Source organism: Vigna unguiculata, chromosome 6, assembly GCF_004118075.2.
Source record: "Vigna unguiculata cultivar IT97K-499-35 chromosome 6, ASM411807v1, whole genome shotgun sequence".
Classification (NCBI taxonomy): Eukaryota; Viridiplantae; Streptophyta; class Magnoliopsida; order Fabales; family Fabaceae; genus Vigna; species Vigna unguiculata.
In genome coordinates this window covers 11995493-12016964 of record NC_040284.1, presented here as the reverse complement: position 1 = coordinate 12016964, position 21472 = coordinate 11995493, and the positions used below count along the sequence as shown (strand labels likewise).

General features: G+C 34.6%; 1 protein-coding gene, 1 long non-coding RNA gene and 1 pseudogene across 4 annotated transcripts; 1 reads left to right on the top strand and 2 right to left on the bottom strand.

The window, feature by feature from the left end:
- Window positions 1–4134: 4134 nt before the first annotated feature.
- LOC114187586 lies at window positions 4135–7136 on the bottom strand (annotated as a pseudogene).
- Window positions 4450–6253, top strand: LOC114187587. Of its 2 annotated transcripts, XR_003605285.1 has the most exons (3): window positions 4450–4613; window positions 4703–4764; window positions 5898–6253. It is a non-coding gene; the product is annotated as an uncharacterized LOC114187587 (long non-coding RNA). The 2 variants fall into 2 exon arrangements; XR_003605284.1 differs by having other exon boundaries at window positions 4703–6253.
- A 1288-nt stretch (window positions 7137–8424) lies between the features above and the next one.
- LOC114188970 (50S ribosomal protein L24-like) lies at window positions 8425–19481 on the bottom strand. Of its 2 annotated transcripts, XM_028077658.1 has the most exons (7): window positions 19185–19480; window positions 13337–13386; window positions 13038–13110; window positions 12812–12907; window positions 12505–12608; window positions 12277–12413; window positions 8425–8832 (listed from the first exon to the last, which is right to left on the bottom strand). In XM_028077658.1, exons 3-7 carry the CDS (start codon window positions 13095–13097, stop codon window positions 8750–8752), a joined length of 480 nt encoding a protein of 159 aa, XP_027933459.1. In that variant the 5' UTR covers window positions 13098–13110; window positions 13337–13386; window positions 19185–19480; the 3' UTR covers window positions 8425–8749. The 2 variants fall into 2 exon arrangements, with proteins under 2 accessions (XP_027933459.1, XP_027933458.1); XM_028077657.1 differs by lacking the exon at window positions 13337–13386 and having other exon boundaries at window positions 19185–19481.
- Between the last annotated feature and the right edge of the window lie 1991 nt (window positions 19482–21472).

Sequence of the window (21472 nt, the reverse complement as noted above, 5' to 3'; positions counted from 1 at the left end):
CTGAAATTGGCATACAAGTGCCTTACACAGAAACGTTGATCAACTCCAGGCAGAAGTTCTTGTATGGCTGGTAGCAGCCCCTGACAATATCATATATATAAGAATAGGTTAAAAATTTTCATATCAAAAATAAGTGGGAATTGAACTTGCATTTGAATGTACCTTTTGCTGATCAGATATAAATGTGTAGGATGTACACACTGTAGGTCCACCCAGGTCCTCAATAAGCAGCTCTAAAAACCACGACCAGGAATCCTTGTTCTCAACCTCCACTACTACATATGCAATAGGCAGCATTTAGTCATTAGCATCTCGACCAATGGCTGTTAACAGCTCTCCTCCGTATTTCCCTTTCAAGAAAGCCCCATCCAATCCAATTATAGGTCTGCATGAAATGAAATTGTCTTTGCATGCTTTCAAACATGCGTAAAACCTCTTGAATATTGTCTCCCCTTCATTCTCCTCCACATTAACTTTCACTGCTGATCCTGGATTTCTTACTAGAAGCTCATGCGCGTAATCATATATCCTTTTGTATTGTTCTTTAAAGGACCCTTCAACATTTTGTGCTGCAATGGCTTTGGCCCTATAAGCCATACACTTTGAGATACCAACATTCCATTTTCTACTAATTTTTTCCCGGATTTCAATTCCTTTTACTCTTGGATTTTCCCTAACAGTTTTTTCCAGTTTCTTACTCAACCACTTTGAACTAAGTACACATAGGTTGAATTCCCTACTGCATGTGTGGTTATCTACAATTTTACGCAACTGCTAGGTTTTAATAGCTTTAATGTAACCACAATAAGCTGTCCATGGGCATTTTCCTTTTCCACCTATACATCTCAACCTCACTCGTCTTTTGTCATTCTTAACAAACTTTATGTTTCTCCCATTTTCAAGTGCATAGCATTTGATAGCTTCTAAAAGTTCCTCCTTTTCAGTGAAATAGGTCCCCACTTCCCATTTATAATCAGTCATTGCCTTGGGCATTGTAAAAGTCCTAAAATTTCCATACCCCTCGTCATCACTATCTACTACATCACTCATATATTCATCAAATATCCATTCATTGTCCGACAACCCCCTAACATCATCCTCCACGTCAGTGTCATAGCTTTGGTTCACTTGTGGCCCACATGCAGTTGATTGTCCACGGGGACCAGATTCAACTTCAACTTCTACATTACCAGACCACTCCTTATGACGTAGTTCGTCATCAATATCACAATCAATATTAACATCAAGTAGGTTGTCAGCACTCTCATCCATGCTATCATCTGGTCCAGACTCAGTCCAACTGTGAACATCACCATCTTCTTCTATCTTAGTATGCCCCACATCTTCTGCAACTTCTTTAGTAACTTCAACATCCCTTAAATCCTCCCTCATCTCACCTGCAGGTTGAGGTTCACAATTGACTTCAACATCCCTTAACTCACCATCACCTTGAACTTCACAGTCAACTCCATCCTCCCTCATCTCAGCATCACCTTCAACTTCACATTGCACTCCATCATCCCTGATCTCACCATCACCTTCAACTTCATACTGCACTCCATCATCCCTGATCTCATCTTCACCTTCAGCTTCACACTCTAAACCGTCACTTAAAACACCACCAATATCAGCCTCAGTTCCCACTTCCCTTATCTCAACATCACATTCACCTTCACATCCAATATCATCTACTGCAACAGGAACACTCTGATTCTCAGCCTGAGGTTCACCCTCCTCCTGTGTCTCAGGTTCATCCGGATAATACTCCAACATTTCAATGACTTGGGGTTCAGACAATGAGTGTTCCACAAATAACACTTCACCATTCAGTCTTGCGATATTAACCATATGCAACACACCACTATCATCACACAGAAGCTGCAGTTTGTCATCCAATACTGAAGAACCTCCAACTGAGAACCACAACTTATTTTCTCCAACATACCCCATCCCTTTTATCACGTTTAAAACAACAAAATAGCTCCACATGTCTGGGTCGAACGATAACCTAGTAGTTTCCCCATATTCGTACCGCAACTTCCCATCACTTATGAATTTACCTCCATGGTGAAAAACCACCTCAAATTCCTCGTCCATCACGCAAACACGTATAGAAATAGATACATAAACCTATACATTAATCACATACCGACAAAAAAAAATATGAAACATATATTAAATACAGAACACACCGAAAAAGACACTACAACGGCACTTTAAACATGGGGACCACAACGCAAAACCATTTACACATAGTGGGCCAAAAAATGTATATTTAAACACCGACAAACAACAATCAATACTCCGGTTCCCCACACAAGAAACATCAGAACATGCACCGAAAAAATGATTCCCAAATTCAGAAAACCCATACAGAGAAACTCACCTTCTACGCTTCTATTTATACCAAATCGCGATTCAGATGATGGAAAACCACTAAGCAACTCGATTCCAGCACCTTCTGCCCCTTCTATTCTCTTCAGATTGTTTCGCTTCCCTTCACGCAAGAACCCTAGGTCGCTGCTTTTCCCCCAAATCTCTTTCAGAACAAACACCTCTGGTATTCTTGAGCATTTGTATTATTAATTTTTAAAATATAATTTTTAAAACTTAATTAGTAATTAATTGTGATCGAGCCACGTCAGTAAAAAACAACACCTCGACAATCCCATTCACTGTTTATTTACGAGTCTTTGACGGCCGTTAACGGTTATGGCTGAATTGTTGCAGTTTTTCAAAATTAGGGACACAATTGAGACAAATGAAAATTGGGAGACCTACTTGAGAATTCGCTACAAATTTGGAAACCTATGGAATGATTTAACCTTATTATTATTATTATTCAATTTTTGTAAAAGTAAATTTAAATTTAACCCAATGTTGAAATATATTATCTTGGTAAAAAAGCTAGTAATATTCAATTAAAAAATAACTCTCAACTTATACATATTAATCACTTCTAAACAATTAAACTTAGTGTATTATTTTAAAATTAAAAATAAATGTCAAATCTTCAAAATGACTTCCATAAGTTTAACATGTAAATCTCTATGAGCACCAATCCATCTCATCTCAAGCATCTTCAAAATAACTAGTATAGGCCTTGTTTTTTATTTTTCCCAATCTTGTTTGAATTTAAAACAACTTCAAAATAGAAAAATCATTAATGTCATTGATTATAAAAATGATAAATGAATTACTTGTCATTTTGATATGCTAATGGGTTGTGTGTATATAAGCTATGTTGAAACTAACACAACTATAATCACGTGAATAATTCACTATTTAGTACATATACTAAAATATTTACAACACAATCAATTATGTTTAAATATTAGTTATACAATTAACATCTTAACTTTTTCGGTGTGATTACTTTTATTCTTAATCGTATTTTATAAATAAATAATTAAAATTTAATATCAAAATAATAAGTAAAATTAATTAACGTAAATTTTAATATTAAGTAAAATAATTTTTTTGTATATATTATTATTTAAAGGCTTAATTAATGTTTCGGTCTCCTAGTTTGTTGGTTTGATTCAAGTTGGTTCCCTTATTATTTGTTGGTTCAATTTGGTTTTCTAATTCTTTAAAAATGTTTGATTTGGTCCCTGCATTAAGTTAAGTTGACGTTATACCGTCTTTGTACATGTCATTTTGTGGAATTTTCAATTTTATTTTTAATTTTGTTTTTAATTTTTTAATTTTTTTAATTTTTTAAAAATTAAACTGCCACATGTCACTTTATGGTTGTGACACATGTTAATTTGAGAATTTTTTTATCTTTTATTTTAAAAAATATATACTACCATGTGGCATGTCATTGTACCACGTGTGAAGCTAATATTGGTTATTTTCAATTTAGTCCCTTTATTTGAAATTTTGATTCAACTTAGTCTCCTAAATTTTTAAAATGATTCAATTTTGTCCTCTCTAATTTGAAACCAAATTAATAATTAAGTTTAATTATAACTTTTATAGTCATGTTAAAATAATTTTTATCATTTAAAAACAAGTTTAATTACTTCCTAAATACTCATGCTATTTTATTTCTTATATTTTTTGATTTATAATTTTTTATACTTGAAATTTTATACACATGTAAAAAAAATAATAATTTGAATAGTTAGGTGGAATAATTTGATATATAAATATATTAAAAATTATTTTAGCACGGAGAACTTGCTTTGGAGGTCATTGGTAGCCTAATCAACTCATACTCTTCCAAAGCTGATTGAAGGTTTTGTGGTCCCCATTCCTCCATGCATTTTCCTAACACAGTTGCATCTAATATGGACATGTTTGTGCTTCTAACACAGTGAGGAGTGGTGGGGTGAGCTGCATCACCTACCAATACCACTCTCTCCCAAAACATCTTCTCCAAGGGATCACTATCATATATGAAATTCAAGAAAGGTTCCCTTGTTTCTTTTATCACCTTTACCATTTCAGGAATCAAAACCTTTTCTGCTTCTTCATGCATCTTCTAGATCATCTCACTATTTACCTTCATTGTCACAGATGTCCCATGAAAAAGTGCCAACCAATGGAAGCATGAAGAATGACAGAAAAATCATTTCAGGATTATTAGCAATCAGGTTTTTAATATTGTAAGTAAAAGGATGAGCAACAAATTTACCTTCACTTCAGGCTCAGGCTGATTCACATGCCAAACCCAATTGAGTGTTTTTCTATGCAGCTCATACAGGATAGTGTGTGAACCTGAGGCCAAGTCAAAGTACAACATTTTCCTAAATCAGGGTATGCCTTTCTGATACCAGCCATTTTTTCTGAATTCTCAATTTTTGAAAAATCAAGAACCCCTCTCCATGCACAATAAAGAAAAAATAAAGGAGAAAAAAATAGACACGGAAAATTTAACATGGTTCGGCGTACAATGTGTATGTCTACGTTCATGACTACACTAGGAAGTATTTTTATTTCTAGTGTATCTCAAGCTTTACATAGGGTCTCTTATATAGTAAAATAGAGAACCACATCTCACAATTCTAAGTGATGTGATACTAAATCAAGCACCATAATACTAACAATTTTCCCACTTGGGGTTTGATTTACATTACCACCTAGTGTAGTGTCTTCATCATCAATTTTCTTGAAGGCCAGTTGAGGCAATGCAAAACCTCAACTTAGTTGTTGTGACAGTCTTGGTCAACATATCAGCTAGATTATGTACACCAGGAATGCTTCGAAGGACTCATCCTTGAGAGAAAGATTGTCAGGAATCCAAGTGTGAGTCTAAATCCCACATTGGCTATAAATGAGAAAGTAGAGCACTATATAAGGATAAAGACCCATAAATCCATTGCCTTAAGGTTTTGGGTTGAGAGTGGTGTCAATGCCTTATGTGGTTGGACTCAAGTCTCATTGGCTCGTGGTTGGGAATGCTTCTACTGGAGGGGGAGTGTACCAATGTATGGTTAGACTCAGTCTCATTGGTGTTTGTTCTTCCCAATAAAATCTCCTATGTAATCCTAACATAGCCTGAATATCTTTAAAAGATAAAAGATCTTATTAATGGACCTTTTCCAGATTAGATGTGTTATTCATATTACAACTCGTACAGCAATTATTCATACACAATTATGTCCATCTCTCTCCCTCGTACAATTTATTATATCTCATTCTTCTTTCTCTTTTTCTTCTTTTACTTGTGTTAGATTTTTTTCTTACTGGGACTGGAACAATTGACCACATCTGTTGTCTGAGTTGCTCATATAATAAACCTGAGACTGCCTCTAACATAAAACCTTAAGATTCAGTGTTTTTGGGTCTTCTTTTTTTCATAAGTTGTAAATTTGTGCATTAAATTTATTGTACAAATATCGTTTACATTTCCATATTGAGGGATAAGAATTTTGAAATACAAATGACAGGCAAAAGTCTTATCCCACTGGGTTGAAATACAAACCTCGGTTTAAAGTCAGGGAGATATTTCTGACGGATGGAAGAGAGACAACCATTTGCTGCAACAAACAAATCCCCTTGTATCTCTACAACCTCACTAGTTTATAGAACCTTGGCCTTTACTATGACAGAACCCTTATCATATAGAAGATGGAAAGAGAGAAAAAGATGACCCCACAACAATATATTTGATGGCAGAGCATTGTACAGAAGGCCATGAAGGTCTGCCCAATGCGCTGCTCTGAAATTCAAACTCTCATCCCTTGTCAATGTATTGTGAACCTTCCTCTCACTATCAGTTACACAGTTCTACTCAGGCAAAAAAGAAAATCATAACGGTATCTTTTTCTATTCTGCATATAAAATAAAATAAAAAATAGGGTTAAATACTTTTTTAATCCTGAAATCGGACAACAAAATTAAAATTTTTCTTTGATTCCTAAACTTAAAAAATGAATAGAGATAATTTCAATTAGGTTAAATTTAGTTGATATATTTTTGTTTTCAAGTTGATATTGAAACGGAATTGTATCAAATGATATAAATAACTCAGATATTAATATAAAACGTGTTTATCTCGTCGATTATTCATTTTTAAAGTTTGAAAATCATAATATTTCAAAGTTTGAGATATAGAAAAATTTCAATTTTATGTCAAAATTTATGAAATATAAGTTGAAAATTTGACAAAGGACTAATAGAAGTGATGAAAGACCTGAACAATGGTTAGAGGCAGAGTGGTGTTGTGTAGGAGTTGTTGTTGTGAGTGTGGAAGCCATGATTGAATGATTTGTTTGGAGAAAGAGTTGAGTCCAAGACCAGAACCAGTGAGTGGGGCTTCCGGTTGGACGTAAAGGTGTTTTCTCAAGCACAAGGACATTCCAACCAGCTAAGGTAAGAGCATGTGCACATGATATACCTGCTATGCTTCCTCCCACTATCACTGCCTTTCCTCTTTCTCCTTCTTCACCAGCCATTTTTCTGGGCTACTCTCTCTCTCTTCTTCCACCACCAAATTAATATCACTCACATCATGAATAATATATGCTCCATAACACTCAAACGCACTTTCTTTCTGCACCTCCAATATTTTCTTCCTGCACCCTCATGAATTCTTGCATTCTAAATTGTCTAATCTCAAATGTAAATTTTACTTCCGGAATATATAATTTGGACTGTATTTTTTTTTTATCCTAAAGAAAATACAACCTTTTATGCAATGTCTACAATATTATTGTACAATAGAATCATCAATTACAACCTTTTATTCAAACCTCGTTTATTTGTCTGAATATTTCCAATGTCTTCATATGGTTCAGGGACTTTATTTTTCAGCGTCAAATTAAGAGAGATTAGATTGTTTCGTCAAAAGTTAAATGAGATTCAGTGTAATAAAACTGTGTGTCATTTAGACTTTATTATTCAATCAAAAGCAAATCCACCTACATTAAATTAAATTAATACTAATTTCTGAAGCTAACTTCCATTCTAAAATCGAAAGTATCTTAAAAATCTTAGTCTGTAATGAAACTCTCTCCAGCTTACCGTAAGTAAGCCAAGACTTTTAAGTTTATCATTCTTGTTTCAAGCTCGATAAATTTCTTCCTGCACCCCATAAATTATAATATTTAAGATTATGCAATTCAATATATAAACTGAAATTTATCTTTTTTCCTACTGCTATAGCTGTAGCCAAACATATACGATGGCATGTATATTTCATCAAATTACGTCAGTATTGTGTCTTTGTGGATCTATCATTTTTCTTCTCGCGTTTTTGAATCTTTGGACCTTACCCCACATTAATGGCATGTGTTTGTTTAGATGCATGCTTCCTTCTCAGCAATGGTTGTATCCGTTCGTTACATAAATTACGATATTGATCTTCCAAAAATTTTGTCATCAAATTAGTCCCTTACATTTTTGTATTAAGTGTGTTATAGTGTCAGATTTTGAAATGCAGAGTAATTCAATTGAAGCAATGAAATTCCAGCCAACAGTGAAATTACATTGTTCTCTTCAAATGCTTTATCTCAACACAGTTTTAGTGATTCTTTTAGTCACCATTGTCATCCTATATAAAGACCAATGTGGTAATATAGTATCTATGGGACTAATTTGACCAATTGAATCCTTCATGGAATAATTTAGTGACAATCTTTGGAGGACAACTATAATGATTTAAATTTTGTCGGTCTAATCTGATTTGGTGGCCACAGTTTATAAAGAACTGATGTGGTGACATGTGTCACTTTGGAATATCAAATTGAAGGTTTTCTCAAATATAATATATTAACTCCAGAAAAATCAATGGTATTTACAACAAAAGGTAAAAATAAGGTCATGAAACCAAACAAGTTGACCAATAAGTTAGTCTACAAAATTAGCAATCCTCAGAATTTTTTTACCATTTTCATGCAACCTGATTTTGTACAATAGGGTTCGAAGAAACTGGGTGAATGAGTTCCACCTTATAGAATGTGAGGCCTTTGGGAGGAGATCAAATCAAAGAATAATGGATGAAATCAATTAATTTCACCCACTATAACCATAACTATCAAAGGGATTCTCTGTTTCACTCACTCTAACAATTGTGGAGTGAAAGTTATGTGACTATCCTTAGAAGAGCTAACATCCATTGCATAGAAAAGGATAAAAATAATTATTAATTGTTTTTAGCTATCAGTAAATCACAGGCTAAACCATTAAAATTTGAAAGCAATTCCACAAAATCACGGTAAACAAAACATGTGACAAACTCTTTCCATATCTTGTTCATCGTGATAGCAACTCACTCATTTGAATAAGGTACATAATATCCTTAAAGCTCAGGCATTCCCCTTCCTGTTTTAGCATCGTAAGTCTTCTCTAGCACAAGATCCATCGGAGTATCTTTGGGACCAACTGCCAAAAATAAATAACAAAGGATAATATTTTGGATTTAAGAAAAATGTGTTATAACGTATGTTTGAAATGACTGAGAATTGAAAAGGCATAGGTTTCACACTGAATTCTAATTTCATATGTCCATACAAATTTTGCAAATTTTTTACAACTGGAATAAGTAGTTTCTAACAACACTACGTTAATAATATGGTTATGGAGGATGAACAGGAGAATGAGTTCATGCCACTTACTATACTACGTTAAACCTAGCTTCTTACTCAAATATAACAGAAGAATTAATTCATCAATCCACATTACTCTGTCAATAAATTACAGTCTTATACCATACATATGTGCGTTTACTTACCCTTCTGCATATAAAACCATGTTAGTGGGTCAATATGAAGGAGCGGGGATCAACTAACAAAAGTACACAAAATAGAAACATGATTTTAAGGAAATGGAAGGCACTTAATGAATCCCGAATCTTTATGATTAACTCCATCCAACACCCTTTCCCAAAGGCTTTCTTTCTAGTGCTTACGACTGTTTTTTTTAGTAGTTTAGAGCACTTCTTTTGGGTGTTTTCTTGTTTTTATTTTCTGTTTTTAGATCATTTTCATTCTTTTTAGTAAAAATCCTAGTTTTAGTGAAAATGTATTAAATAGGGTATTTTTAGAGTAAATTTTGGTTTAGTAAGTTGAGTCTTTAGAATTAGCTTAGTGTAGTTGTAACTTTGCTTCATTTTTATTTAACCTTCTTGACTTGACTAACTTGAGCTAAATTTGTATTTTTCAGTGGATCTAAGATGAGATTTGAAGACTAATGAAGCCTAGAAAGCTGGCCGAGCAATGAATAGAAGCTGCCAAACCAAAGTTTAAGTGTCAACATCACAAATTCTAGGCGGCAGCAAGCATGGACAAAGCATCAAGCTGACTTGGACAGACTCATGGAATTGGCATCAAGAAGTTAGGAAGTAAAAAAGATTGGTCAAAGAGAAGCTTAGTCGGTTAGGATATACATTGTATACAAAAAGAATTTTTAGTTCTTCATTCTTTGTATTCTTTTTCTTTAAATAGATTAGAGTAGATAGAAGAAAAACAACAACACCATATACCAGCTCTTAAGTTTTTACGTACAAGCATAGTGCAGTTCCTTAATTTTAGATTTCTGAAGTTTTGGAGAGCTTTTGCAGGAAGGAAGTTGGAGAACCAGACTACAATGTGAGCAGAGTTTTTCCAACTATCCCATAGTAATTGTGATCTTGACTCCTTTCTCTTGTATTCAACTCTCAATTCAATGCAGCATTTTATCTTTCTCTTTACTGTTTTTCATTGATTTACTGCTTTTGAATCTACTTTTAGTTGTCATTTATGTTTCTTGCAATTTATAGCTTTCATTCATGAGTTCTTGCAAGTCTGAAGTTTCATGACAATGTTATCCAAACCCATTTGTCAGTTTAGCTGTCAAAATCTGTTCGTGAAGCTTGATTAATTGATTCCAGCCTTTATTTTATTTTTCTAGAATTGATTTCTGGATTCAGGATCAACTTCTAAGTAGTTCAATGTCACTAATTCAATCCAATAATTCCCAATGAATTGATTGATGTCAAAGGTTGAAACCCAAATTGATCAAGATTCAAGTTCTTGGTTTTGTCTCAAAACCCATTTTTCTGTTTTCATAACTCAATACATGATTTCTGTTTTTGATCTCTGGTTTTACTGATTCTTGATGTCTTTAATCTGTTTTCATGATCTTTGATGTGTTTCAATCATTAGTTTTAGGTTTAGAAATTAAAATCTCCAGTTTCTTGAAAGTTAGGTAATATAGTTACTTTTAACGCCTTTGGTTTTACCATTGATTTTGTGATTTTGTGATTCCGATGGCGATCTGAGCATCATAACATGTTTGTTTAGTGTTTTGAATCATGTTCGTATTGAGAATTACAGCTCTACATGCATTTTACAGATTTTCAACCATGTTTAAAAGTTAGATTTCATAAGCTTGGGTAGAATTAGGCATTTCATCTTTTCATTGATTCTTCTGATCAATTCACTGTTTTAGAAGTCAATTAGCATCATATCAAACATGCTTAGATGATAAAATAACACATTCATGCATTACATTTTATTCAAACCCATATCTGCATAAAAACCATTTGCTGTGAAAACTGGTTTAGTCATTTTGCTGTCAAATCTTGGTTTGATTAGTGAATTTGAGAATTCTAGGCATTTTGGCAATTTTAAACACATATCATGCACACATATATCCATTGAAACATGCTCCATACTTCAGTTTTGTACATTCTACATTTTTACTTCGTTTAGGCATTTCATCAAACACTTGGTGAACACTAGGGTTTCTTTTAGGGCTTTTCACAAACAGTTTTAGATTCTGCATTTTTACACTGTTATAGGTAGAACTAGGTCTCAGACCACATTGCATTCATAAATTCTTGCTGTCTTGCATATAAACCATCTATGTTACACCATTCCAACATCATTTGACCATTGAATCCACCATTTTCACATTCATTTTGGCACACAAACACTGTCATGTTTACAGCATACACTTTTTGCATCATTTTGGACTTTTTGCATTAGTTTCATTCATCATTTAAGAATAGTTTGCATATTTTATATTTCCCCCATCATTAGTTTCACTTCTCATGATTAACATAACACAATATAGTTACTAAGATTGGAGTTGCATTGGATAGACACCTAGGTTGCCACTCTACTACATTAGAGGGGGGATTTGGGATTTTTGTTACTCTCATGCGACTAAAAGAGTATTAACACTGTTAGAAAAAAAATGCTTTCTATTGTCTTCTCGGTTATTTTGTAAAAGCTGCTTTGGCTGTGGTTGTAAATCATACAGGGTCCTAGGTGTAGGTTTTCAGTCAGCCTATTTATATTTTGGTTAAGAGATATAAAAATAGATCTTCTGAGAGCCCACACTCTCAACCATTTTTCTCTAAGACACTTCTACTCTCATCTACTGCTAACATAATTACGGATTTCAACTAAAAAAGGACCAGTTTAAAGAATGTCTGTAATGTGCAAGGAAGCTCCCCTTCAAGGCCAAGTATAATAAAAAGCTTATGGATAATCACATGTGCTAGCAGCCTAACAGAATCGTAGCGAAAAAGGGCAGAGGTACATCAAGATAATTGAAAGAGAAATGTCAGCTACTATCACCAAAGGTTTCTTAATTTAATAAGTAACTATGTGTTTGGAGGATTGGACTATTTTTAGAGATTATGGTATGCTTCCACATAAAAACTGTTATAATCTTGTTTAGTAATTATTGTCTCTCTCTTTCTGCATAAGCCATTTCATTAGCATGTTGACACACATTCTGCATAGCCAATTTCTCACTTTCAGCCAATTCTCTCTTAGTTCTTGCCATTTTTAATAATAATTCAGACAAGAAACATGTATTAGCCTTTGGGATACTTACGGACAGTAGGTCTTGGGGTAGTTCGTATCTTTAAGATCTCAGGACGAGGGATTATAGACCCAGATGCTCCTATTCCTCTGGATACTCTGACTTTAGTACCATCTTCAAGATATTTAACTCCAACCTTGCAAGGCTTCCTGAAAAAGTAAAACTTTGTTAATTCAGTATATGTTATCCTCAAACCCAGAAGATGCAATCACAAGCATGCTCTTTAACAAATGTGCATACCCTGTCACTGGGTCAACAACTTGCACGTTGGAGGCATGGAGTGGGGCTTCGACTGCAAAGATTCCCCCTTCATGACCTTGCCCTTGCTTAATATGCTTCTTCACCTGCAAAGAGAAAGTCAATCGGCATTGGAAATAGAAACCAGTCAGGCAAATTTACACAATAACATGTCCAAATCTCAATTAGACAATTAACAAAGTATTTAATATTAGAAACATCGGTAATGGAATTGAAAATGCAACACTTAATCGAAAATTCGACAAGGAATAACCAAATTGTTATGGTGAGAGTTGTGTTAATCCCTCACCAGATTTTTACCCTCAACAATGACACGATTCTGAGAGCGAATAACACGCTTAATAGTCCCAGTCTCACCCTTATCTTTGCCTCTTATTATCATTACCTGTTACAAATGAATAAATGAATGACTGTAAAATAATAATTGTTATCATTTCAAAATAAAAAAAGTGGAAGTGGGAAAGAACAAGCAACAATATATATATATATATGGTGGAGAATTTGGCTTGGCTTACATTATCCCCTCTGAGAACTTTCCAGTGCCTAATGAGTTTTTCAGCTGCTTTCCAACCCATTTCACGATTCACTCTAAAACCACAAAAGCAGAGTCAAAAAACACAAAAAGAAATCTTTCACAAAGAGCTTCAATGTGTGATAAACTGTTCACAAATAGTGTTTCATGCGAACCTTCTCAGTTCCCACACAAATTATTAAAACCTAGATATTACTTAATACACCAAAAAGCTTAACCGAAATGGTTTTGATAAATGAAACTGATGAATTTAAAGGAAAATGATTTTGAGAAGAAAAGTACCAGAAGAGAGAAAATTGGTAACAGCAACCAGGGCTTGAAGCTTGAAGTCACTGATACAAGAATCGTGGTTTCGCGGTTCAGAGATTTGGGTTTGATACGCGACTCAAACGATTTGGGTTTCTCTTATAAGATAATATTTTAATTAATATTTTATATATGAAAAAAGTAAAACTAAATTTCCTAATAAAACTAGCTTGAGTTGATTAAAAGTTAGTTTGCCTAATATTAGGACTTGGAATTGCAATTACGGTTGATATAACTAGCCCACTTTAAACGATCTTACTTATAGAAATGCACATAATTTTTCAGCCAAAAACAGAGGATTTTATAGAATAAATAACTGCCCCAAATGACTTGGCTATTGTTTTTATTGATTTGGCTATTTTTTGTAAAACGAAAAGAATAAAAGAAACCATATTTTCTCTGGTATATCATGAAATGAGATATCACCCTTGTTTGAACTCCAATCACAACAACCCACAAAAGAGGATATATCACAGGGAATACATATTGACAGTATTTTCAAATTCATTTATCAAAATTGTTTCAAATATCAATTTGATTTGCTTTAAACAAGCTGTGCAAGTTTAAATTACGATCGATCATCATTTACTTTACTCCCACTTTCTTTTTATCTCTTCCAGATTTTCGTACTATAAACTTATCAAAACTTGAAGAATTACTATTTAGTTCATATGCAACTTACTATAATAAAAAACATGTCACTAATTATTACAAACATCCAAGACACAAACTATTATAAACATCTCTCAAAAAACAGAAACAATGTCAACATAACCTAGTTTATACAATGTCAACAATCAATAATAAGGATAATTATAAGCATACACATTAAGGAGTGAATCTAATTTGACTGCATCAGAATTTAAACTTACACCACTCGTAGCCAACCACATTAATATTAGGGTTTATGAGAAGTTGAATATTAAAAAAATTGAATTAGAAGATGATTTAAGAGAAAAATAACCCACAATAACAGAAGATCAACTTACAGAAAGGGAAACACTAATGAAAATAAAAATGCACAAGGAGAAGATGGTTTACACGGAAAGAGAGGATGGTTTATGGAGAGAAGAGGATGTGCTTCCGGGAAGAGAGGGAGAAAAAGATCAAATACGAAAAATACTACATTGAAAGAACTTTACCTAGCAAACCCTAAATACTAAGGTTGGCAATGCAGGCCGACCCAATCCATTTAGGCCTGCCTTGCATTTTGTGCACTTTACCCACAAAATGCAGGTCAGGTCGGTCTGTCCCGCATCCTTCTTGTCTCGTGGGCATGCAGTCTGTCCCGCATCCTTCTTGTCTCGTGGGCATGCGGGCTGGCCTACATTTCATGGTTTAGTAAAGACATATTTTATGGTATTCAGACACATCCCGGTTCATGATTTTTCGATTCCATTTTGAACAGAGTAGAAAAAGAAGAAACTTATTTTATTGCATCTTTGAATTGATTGTAGACTCTGACTTAGGATTGGGGGCGCAACGTGCAAGAGCTAAAACCATTTGAGTGATGCAAAAGTCAAACTTTTTTTTGGAAGCAGCATCTTCAAAGCCTCCTTTATGTATTGTCACAAAGATTTATTGTTTCACTAAATGTGCATAAACAACTGTTATCACAAAAAGCATGAGCTAAGTATTGCTGTTTATCACAATTTTTTTCATTTAATGTGCATAAACAACTGGTTGAATACTAATAATTGTGAATTAAAAATGATATCACATCATGCTTTGGACAAAACACATGAATTCATTGGTTTGGAAAATTTGTTATTTTAAATCATATTTAACCAATTATAGATTTATAATAATCACTCCCACCTCTCACTTGTCCAACTTACAACACCTTCATCTAGAACTGCAAAAATCATGTGCATTTAAATCTGATGTACATTTTTTGTTTATTTCCAGCACACAGCACGCTATAAACCTTGGTATTATTTGGTTGTTGAGAACATTTGATGAATGTATTTTCTTGTTTTGCAGGTACTGGGGCATGTCAATATCTAATCACTTGGTGGCCCTTCCTTACTCGTATATAATTATATATACTTTCAGTTATTTATTCTTTTTAGTATGCAAATATAGTTTCATTTGTTATTATGTTGCAACAATTGGAAGAGAAAATATTATCATATATTTACTAACTTGGTGTTTAAAACTGCAGCACTAGTACACTCAAACGGTTCAAACGTTTTTGGTTCAGTGTCAATGCCCACAAACCCCTCTTCCTATGCTTCATCATCTGACACCTTAAATAGCTTTGCAGACATGTGTTTCATTCTATGACTTAAAATTAAAGAGAAGAAGATTTTAGAGTGAATTTGAGTGTGTGTTCTCTCCTCTTAGGTTTCAATATTTATAGTACATGAGATACAATGGATGAGAGGAAAGAGGAGAATTCTAGAAGATGCTCCTAGGAACTAGAACTAAAGCATGCTCCTAGGAACTAGGACTAAAGCATGCTCCTAGGAACTAGATCTAAAGCATGTTCCTAGGAAAATGAATCTCTTTTAAGACTATTTATTCTAACACTCCCCCTCAAGCTGGAGCATACAAATTGTATGTGCCAAGCTTAGAACATATAAATTCAATCCTAGGACCTCTCAAGAATTTTGTTAATACATCTGCAAGTTGTTCATTTGATCCTACAAATTCTGTGCAAATTTCTTTGGTCATCAATTTTTCTCGAATAAAGTAACAATCAATTTCAATATGTTTGGTCCTTTCATGGAACACTGGATTAGAAGCGATGTGGAAAGCAGCTTGATTATCACAATACATCTTCATTGGTTGAATGTTGCAAAAACCTATTTCTTGTAGAAATTGTTTAACCCATATAAGTTCACATGTTAGGGATGTCATTGCTCTATACTCTGCTTCAGCGGATGATCGTGCAACAACATTCTGCTTTTTACTTTTCCACGAGACTATATTTGCTCCAAGAAAAACATAATATCCCATGGTAAAACGTCTATCCATAGGAGAACCAGCCCAATCAACATCACAATATCCAAAAACTTGAGTATTCCCTTTATCCTCATAAAGTAGTCCTTGTCCTGGAGCTTTTTTAAGATACCTTAGAATACGAATGACAGCATTCCAATGATCGATAGACGGATTCTGCATGAATTGACTCACAACACCAACTGCAAAGGATAAATCTGGCCTGGTAATAGTAAGATAAATAAGTTTTCCAACTAGTCTTCTGTACCTTTCTGGATCAGAGAAAGCTTCTCCCTATTCTGCCATTAATTTCTGATTTGGATCCATGGGACAATCCATTGGTTTACAGTTGATCATACCTGTCTCTTTAAGGATGTCAAGAGCATATTTCCTTTGAGAAATTACAACTCCTTCCTTTGATTGGGCTACTTCTATGCCCTGAAAATATTTTAGAGTTCCAAGATCCTTGGTTTGAAAATGATGGCATAAGTGTTCTTTTAACTGAGAGATTTTACCAACATCATTGCCTGTGATCACTATATCATCGACGTACACTATTAAGTACACACATTTTCCAGGAGAGGTAAGGCAATAGAAAACAGAGTGGTCTGCCTCACTGCGTTTCAGCCCAAAGTTTTGAACAATGTGGCTGAATTTCCCGAACCAAGCACGTGGAGATTGCTTGAGACCATAGAGAGAGCGACGTAACTTACAAACCAAACCAGACTCCCCCTGAGCAACAAATCCAGGAGGTTGCTCCATGTAAACTTCCTCTTCAAGATCTCCATGCAGAAAAGCATTTTTAATGTCTAGTTGATGAAGGGGCCAATGACGAATGGCTGCCATTGCAAGAAAGAGTCTGACGGTAGTCATTTTGGCTACTGGTGAAAAAGTATCACTCTAATCAAGCCCATAGATTTGAGTGTATCCTTTGGCCACCAATCGTGCCTTAAGTCGATCAATTTCACCGTTGGGTCCAACTTTAATGGCATAGACCCATCGACAACCTACTGTCTTTTTCCCAAAAGGAAGAGGAACTAACTCCCATGTTTTGTTGTGTTCAAGAGCCTGCATTTCAGAAATCATGGCTTGTCGCCACCCAGGATGATCAAGTGCTTCTTTCACAATTTTAGGAATAGTAATGGAAGAGACAGAAGAAATAAAAGAGAAATAGGAAGGAGATACCCTGTGATAACTAAGAAAATTGTAAATAGGATGAGGATTTCGAGTAGATCGTGTACCTTTGCGGATATCAATGGGCCAATTCAAATCATCATGATCAAGAGTCGTGGTACCAGGTGATGATGGAGAATGACCTTCAAAAGAGGACTCACCTTGGAGTATTGGTCTAGCCATTTGGTTCCTGTGTTGATAAGTAATAATGGGTGGTGACAATGGCTCAATAGGATCGGGTACGGTATTTTGGACTATCGGAGTCGGAGACTCAATGAAGGGAATAGGTAGAACATGTTGGATAGAATTTGAATCACAAGTAGCAGTAGGGAAGAAGGTAGATTGCTCAACAAAGGTGACATGGGCTTTGATACCATGTTGGAAGTGGGCTTTAAGCCTAATTCAACCCCACAAAACCAACTTGTAAGGTGAGGTTTGCACCTCACTTATATACTATGAAATTGCCTTATCTCTAGTCGATGTGGAACTTCCAACACACCCCCTCACGCCGAGGTATATTCATCTCGTGCGTGGGACAAGAAATTAGTGGGTGGTCTGTTAGCGGCCCGATATCGGGTGGAACAGAAATGTCCAAGAAAGTTCGCTAGGATAGGCTTTAACTTGGCTCTGATACCAACTTAAAACTAAAGAGAAGAAGATTTTAGAGTGAATTTGAAAGTGTGTGTTCTCTCCTCTTAGGTTTCAATATGTATAGTACATGAGATACAATGGATGAGAGGAAAGAGGAGAATTCTAGAAGATGCTCCTAGGAACTAGAACTAAAGCATGCTCCTAGGAACTAGGACTAAAGCATGCTCCTAGGAACTAGATCTAAAGCATGCTCCTAGGAAAATGAATCTCTTTTAAGACTATTTATTCTAACACTATGGATGGTTTCATTTTTGGAAAGAAAATATCTCTAAAATGGTCGAGAGTTGGATGCTCTGAGCAAACAAAATCTTGGATCAAGACCAAACTAGGCGGGCATCAAGACACTATCTACTCTAAAAATCTGAGATCTGCAATTCATATCTAAACATCGTTTGACTAATATCTTCAGTTTTGCTTCTATCACATTACATAACATCACGATTCAAATGAAAAATACCATATTTTTTCCACCACACCAATATTTTGTTACAACCATTACACTTTTGCCTTTTCTTTTCCATTCTTACCCACCCCAGTCTTATTAAAATACCTCCAACAATCAGAATCGGTTCCATCATTCTTTCTCTTTTTGTTAGTTTCAACAGTTTCATATATTGTTTTTCAATATCATCTTTTCAATCTCATTTTCACAAGAAGGGCACATTAATATCTTCTTCGTCCATTCTAAAAATAAATTAATAAATAAACATCCTAATCGGGATGAATAATGGAACAATGCAATATTAAATAGAACAATGCAACAACAATATAAATCAACAGAGATAACGAAACCCAACAGGTAATATCAGAACCACCAACTTAAATTAAGTAAGGATAAATCACAATTCAATTCTGTAACACAAAGCAATAATTAATTGAAGCCAAGTGATTGTCGTACACATTTGAAATACGATCAAGATGAGGCACAATGTAAAACTCCAGAGACGCGCGATTCTTAACAAGCACGAAAGTTTCAACAAAGTGCGATTGGCCATCTGACTTGCAAAACCTTAGGAAGAAAGAAAACAACGAATATTATAGAAATAAAAAAACATACCTTTTTGACAGAGGCAGACCAAGAGAGGGTGAGGCCGAGCAAGACGATGAAGAAGACCAGCTACAGATTGCTCACGATTCTCGAGAGATCACTCTTAACGCCGGTGAAGAAAAAGAGAAGACGCCGCTGGCTGGGGATAGGAGTTCCTTCCTCGTCGGCGGTGAAGACAAAGAAAAGAGCCGCCGTCGCTCACTGGAGAGAAGAAGAACAGCACGTTGGTAGAGAGAAGAGCAGCAGCGCAAGTCTCTGTGTGCGTTGCTTTTCTGATTGATTTCAATTTTTTTCGTTTAGGCTTTGTTGGCTCCAATATTATATTAATAAAGGATTTGATGGAGTGAAGTATGTAATTTATTTTTTTAAAGATTTAAAGTTACGATTAGATTTTGAAGTAAGGTTTATAGAAGTTTTTGAATTACTTAAATAATCTCATAAATAAAAATAAAGTTTTAATATATTAAATTGTAAAATTACAATTTTTTTTATATAGTTAAAATTAAGGGAAATGATACCTCGACAAAATTTTATCTGATAAACAATCATTTTTTATAAAATAAAATCCTAAATTTTATTAATTTGTTTTATAACATTTTTAAGAAAATAAAAAGTTACTTTATTTGATAACTTAACTTTTGTCAAAAGTTGGTTAGTTAAAAAATTATTTTTCTAAAATTAATATATTTTAACTATAATTATTTAATATTATATATATATATATATATATATATATATATATATATATATATATATATATATATACTTGGAAAAGGATCTAAGCATCATGAAATTACATCCAACATCAACATCAGTATCAACATCAGTAGGATCGATCCAATTTCATTACCTTGGATTCAATATCATTAGATTGGATTGATCTAACCTTCCTTGGAATCAGAACTAGTCTCACCCCTTCTCACTCGAATCAGATCCACCTTCTTGGAATTCGTCCTTCACCACCATGGAATCTACCACAACCTCCATCTTGTTAAGATATGTCAAATATTGTATTAGCTATAATTTAGGCATTATTATATTTGTGAGCAAATTTGTGCACTCATTCCTTTACTAGATGAGGAATTATAGCACTCTTGTATGTCTATATATGGTACCCTATTCTTTGAAATAATACAGCATAATTATTCTTTAAATCTTTTCTATATGGTATCAGAGCCAAACATCGTGATAGGGAAAACAACAACAAAAAATATACCAGAGAATGCAGCGGATATAATTTCCCCTAACTTGCAAGAATCTATGACGAGCAATAATCAAAGAGCAGCAATAATAAATCACCAAAAACACAAATAAAGGCACCAAGATTTTTAACGTGGAAAATCCCTCAAATCAAGGGTAAAAACCACGAGTCGTCCAGACCAAAGAAATAGCTCCATTATGATCAACAAGAGTACAAAAGAGTCTCAATCAATAGCACAAATTAGTGCCAACACCCAACCAAATAACAAAGCAACAAAGCTTTCAAAATAGAGAAGAACAAGAGAGGAAAACCTATAATATCACTGCTGCAGTGAGAAATTAATATCTCCCAACTCAGACCTCGTATCAAAGATCCGACCGGTCAGAATGAAAAGCAATGAGTTCCGAACCTGCTGTAAAAATTTCAGCCCGATCCAACGGTGAACGAATCCGCAGCGCCGATTCTACTGTGACATCTCTGTGAAAAACGTGAACAGAATTTTCCCTCTACCTCTCATTCTGTGTTAGGGCTTTCAGTGTGTTCTGATTGTATTATTCTGCCTCTCTCTTTATTTTATAGCCCCCTCTCCACTAGGTTAAATGAGACATGGACTTCTTAAGTTTTGGGCCTTTTCTCCACATAGGAAGGGAGCCCAATACCCAACAAATCTCCCCCTCACAACTATGTGGAGATGACCGCCAAACCGGCGATCTCACAACAAACTTCAAACTTCCCTCTTGGCAATGCTTTAGTCATCATATCAGCACCATTATCGTCTGTATGAACCTTTTCCAACTCCAATAACTTAGCATCCAAAGCATCACGTATCCAATGATACCTCACATCAATATGTTTGGATCTAGAATGAAAAGTTGGATTCTTACCAAGATGGATAGCACTTTGGCTATCAATGAACAATGAATAGTTATCTTGCCTAAAACCAAGCTCCTGCAAGAATTTCTTCAACCATAAAAACTCCTTGCATGCTTCAGTAATAGCAATGAACTCTGCCTCTGTAGTAGACAACGCTACACACCTCTGTAGTCTTGATTGCCAAGCCACAGCTCCCCCTACAAACTTTATCAAATAGCCCGAA